This window comes from Triticum aestivum, chromosome 4A (assembly GCF_018294505.1).
Source record: "Triticum aestivum cultivar Chinese Spring chromosome 4A, IWGSC CS RefSeq v2.1, whole genome shotgun sequence".
NCBI classification, from domain to species: Eukaryota; Viridiplantae; Streptophyta; class Magnoliopsida; order Poales; family Poaceae; genus Triticum; species Triticum aestivum.
Genome location: NC_057803.1, coordinates 477857593 through 477861714, shown reverse-complemented (window position 1 = coordinate 477861714; position 4122 = coordinate 477857593). Strand labels below are relative to the sequence as shown.

At 49.7% G+C, this 4122-nt stretch overlaps 1 protein-coding gene across 1 annotated transcript; it reads left to right on the top strand.

Annotated features, from left to right (window-relative positions):
- Nucleotides 1-1259: 1259 nt before the first annotated feature.
- Nucleotides 1260-3294, top strand: LOC123082098 (F-box protein At5g07610). Its single transcript, XM_044504514.1, has 2 exons — nt 1260-2126; nt 2383-3294. The coding sequence occupies exons 1-2, from the start codon at nt 1408-1410 to the stop codon at nt 3047-3049; spliced, it is 1386 nt and encodes a 461-aa protein (XP_044360449.1). The 5' UTR covers nt 1260-1407; the 3' UTR covers nt 3050-3294.
- Nucleotides 3295-4122: the final 828 nt, after the last annotated feature.

Genomic DNA, 4122 nt, shown 5'->3' with positions numbered 1-4122 from the left:
GGCTTCGGGGAAGGTGGCAGTGGGACTCTTTTGGTCGGTTCGTGGGATCTCCTACTTAGTCCGCCCCATGGATGCATGCATGGCTTCCAGGTGTAGTAGATGCATGGAGATGGTGGCTGGGCACCCGATGATGCTCTAGTGTGCTGGTAGGTGGTCGTCTCAAGGCACCACCGCGATGGTCCAGCGGTGGAGATTGTGTGCACCGTCATCGGTATGGGTCATTGTGGTGATCACTCCGGCATGTGGCGGCGGCCTACTGCGGGTAGTGATGGCCACCGGAAGGTCCTCACGAGGGTTCTTCTATATAGATTTGGCGGTTGACTTCAACTGTGAGATGCAAACTATGGACGACCGCTTACGCGGAGGGATGGCTGTGCAACAACGGCAACCGCATCGCATTCAGTTGTTGTCTCGGTGGAAAAGTGGTGGTGACAACACATGTGTGACTTCGATATTGGTGCTACCTGAGCATCCAGTCTCGAGCTACGGGGTGAAAGCCTAGGTCTGACCCGAGTTGCTTATATCTGGCAATGATGATAGTTTTGTGTCGTTCCCTTGTAGAAGGTTTTGCTCAGATATGTTCAGACTGATTCTTCAGGGTGAAAACCTAGATTCTACTATGGGCGGTTGGATCAGGTGACGCCAGTGCTTGAGCGTCGCTCCCTTCTTCAAGACATTGCTGTTGAATAATCTCATCGTCGGTATGGTGTCATGATATGTTTCGTGCAGATACGGTCATTGTTATAGTTTGCTGATTGCGGGCTGGGTCGCCTTAGGTTATTTTCTTTTTCCTCGCTGATGTATAGCTTTGGTATTATATGACTTTGTTATTTGCCGTCATTTTTTGTGTATGCGTGTCGTTGATGTTGACTGTGTTCATTCTAGCTATGCAGAGACCGGACGTGTGTTCATTATGTTTGTATCCTCTCTACGTTTCATTTTGAGCCAACAAAATTTACCCTTTATCAACAATTTGCTGGGATCGGTTAGAAATACCCTAACAGACGGAGCAGGATGCATAAACCACAGCTGCAATTTCAAGAACTAACACAAGCACAGAAGAGAAAGAACACGCATTGTTGTAGTCGCACGTATCAGGTATCAATAAAACGTTTCCCCTCAAAAAAAAGGTATCAATAAAACGAGACGTGGTGTTTCTACTATCGTGTCCGATTCTGGTCAGGTTCCCGAGTTCGGAGGCGCCCATATAAGCAGCGCCGCAGCCTCTCTTCTTTTCTCGACTAGAACCCTACACGAGTTTTTTTTTTTTTGGAGAGGAACCTGACCAGAATCGGACACGAACCCTACACGAGTTGCTCAAGTACCGGCTGAACGCGCCGCCGCCGTCGCCGTATCTCCTTAATCCGGCCTCTAGCTAGCCTGCGTGAAAGGTCGCGGAAGCCAGACATGGACCAGACCGAAGCCCTACCCGACGACACGCTCGCCAGCATCCTCGGCCGCCTCCCGCCGTGCGACCTCGCCGCGTCCCGCTGCGTCCGCAAGACGTGGCGCGCCGTCGTGGACGCCCACCGCCTGCTGCTCCCGCATTCGCTGCATGGCATCTTCATCAACTACATCGACTGCGAGAGCCCGCGCTGCTTCTCGCGCCCCTCCACACAGAAGCCCGCGATCGACTGCAACCTCGACTTCCTGCCTGGTTACGCCGAGGATTTCGATTCAATCGTAGACCACTGCAATGGCCTCTTGCTTTATGAGAGCGACATGAACTTGTGCTCCTACGTGGTCAACCCCGCCACGCGACAATGGGGACGTCTCCACTACAAGACCGACCACCGCCACCACCTCGCATACCTTGCGTTCGACCCCGCCGTCTCACCCCACTATGAGGTGCTTTTGATCCCGTGTGTGCCTGACAAAGTGGACCCTGCACAAGATTCCATGGAATGGCCACCATCCTCGTGGGTGTTTGATGTGTTCTCATCTAGTACAAGGAAATGGCTCAAGAGGTCCTTTATCCGCCAAGGCGAGGCTGCGGGCACGGTGACCGATGTTCGGGTAGATCCACTAGAGCCAAAATCTATGTGCGGGGGAGGTCCAAGGCGGCGATATAGTGCGTACTGGCGAGGATCACTCTATGTGCATTGTCGCGGTGCGTTTGTCGTCAGGTATTACCGCATCTTTGCAGAGTCGCACTTCTACTTCTCGAACGATGCTTCGGTGCTTTAAGGCACCTACCTTTGTATCTATGACATATGAGCCCAACAGGTGGCTGGCCCATATGTCAATGACCCAAAGGCAGGTGCCTTTAAGGCACCGAAGCTGCGTCCCTACTTCTTTTGTCTTAGTAGCGTTTTCTCTTATAATATTTGAATATTTATACGACAACTTCACCACTATAGCTATGAATTGATAATTTTGCAGATTATCTTTGTCGGACAGCAAGTACCAAGTAATTAAGATGCCAATAGATATTGCAGAAAGAAAACAGGATCAATATCTTGGCAAATCAGAAAAAGGGGTGTACCTTGCAGCTATAATATATGATAAACATATACTCCAAGTTTATACCCTTGTTGAATCAAGCAGACACATAGATTGGGTGTTGAAGTATCATGTTGATCTCGAGCCATGTGCAACGGCAGATTTCCGGATCGACACAGATGAGCTCGAGGGATTTGAAAAAACATGGACCTTGGATGGAGGACGACGAGAATGGAGATGGGGAGAAGCAGATGAAGAAGAAGGAGAAGGAGAAAACGGTGGGATGCTAATACCAGAGAATCTAGAATGGGACTCCGACGATGATAATGTTCTGAATGTTAAAGCTGATTATGGATGCTTCTATGGAGGGAACGTCTACTTCCTTGGCTTTCACCCTTACAAGGAGGTTGTTTTCTTGGGGTTATCATTTACAGGAATGGCTTATCATTTGGAAAGCTCGAAGGTTCAGTATCTTGGAGACATGCGCCCAAAAGATTACTATCATGGACATGCGAATGGCATATACGATTCATTTCCGTACACCCCTTGCATGATTGGGAGGCTTCAGAGTCATGCTTCAAGGAGTCGTCGCCGTCGCAGAAGTTAGAGCATTTCGGCTGTTTGACTGAACAATATAGGAAATGGCAGCCGATGTTTGGGTCCTCCGTTTTACCTTTGATGATGTTCTCGTTGAAACTGCTCCGGCAGGTCGGTTACGTGTTAACCTGCGTTCTGTATCATTTAGATTATTCAAGGGTCTAGTTAAGTGCCAAGAAGTCTTAGCCTTTTGCATTTCTCTGGTTTCTTCAGCTATTTGAGTATCAACTTTTGCAGTTGCATGAATGAGTAGACATGTACAACCGAATTCGTGCACCGATAGTTTGCAACCCTGAGCTTTGGGTTCTTCTGATTCCTCGATGATTCACTTGGATGGATGTATAGATTTTTTGTCCAAAAAAACCACCTGCCAATGAAATTGATAAAAAAGACCATCTTCAAACGAAATTGACAGAAGAAACCATCCCAGCTGTGGCGGCAGGCACGGCCCACAAGGCCAGGCGGCAACAGGCGCATAACAGCCAGCCAAGACCCAAAACGGAACGTGGGGCTGCATGTGATCCCTGCCGTCTAGTGGCGTGGTGGCATGACTGTTTGCCTACGTTTCGTTTCGTCTGTATTTTGTTTGGTCTGACGAATAATGGCGTTTTGTCTGTGTTTTGTTTTGTCTATGTTTTATTTCGTTTGACGAATAATGCCATAGATTCGTATGTCCCTACTGTTGATTCCTATACATATAGTGCACTGTTTTTGCAAATAATAATCGTTTATTTACAAATAATAATACAAGCCTCCGTCGCGGGTCTCATCATCGGCCTCCTTACACCGGCCTTAACGCCCGGCGGAACATCACCGTCGCAAGCCTCATTGTCGGCCTCCTCATGCCGGGATTCACCCGACGGACTTTCACCACCGTAGTCTCATCGTCGGCTTCCTCGCCCGGCGGAACTGCTCCGCCGCGGGCCTCATCGTCGGCCTCTTCGCACTGGCCTCATTGCCTGGCAGACCTTCGCCGCCGCAGGCCTTATCGTCGACCTCCTCGCGCCAACATCATCGACAGGCGGACCTTCACCGTCGCGGGCTTCATCGTCCGGCAAACTTGCTCCATCACATGCCTCATCG

What these genes read in the sequence shown, in the direction of transcription:
- LOC123082098 (XM_044504514.1), top strand. Translation starts at nt 1,408, where the DNA reads ATGGACCAGACCGAAGCCCTACCCGACGACACGCTCGCCAGCATCCTC. An exon ending in CGCGGTGCGTTTGTCGTCAG is followed by an intron (nt 2,127 to 2,382) that starts GTATTACCGCAT and finishes ATAATTTTGCAG; the next exon opens with ATTATCTTTGTCGGACAGCA.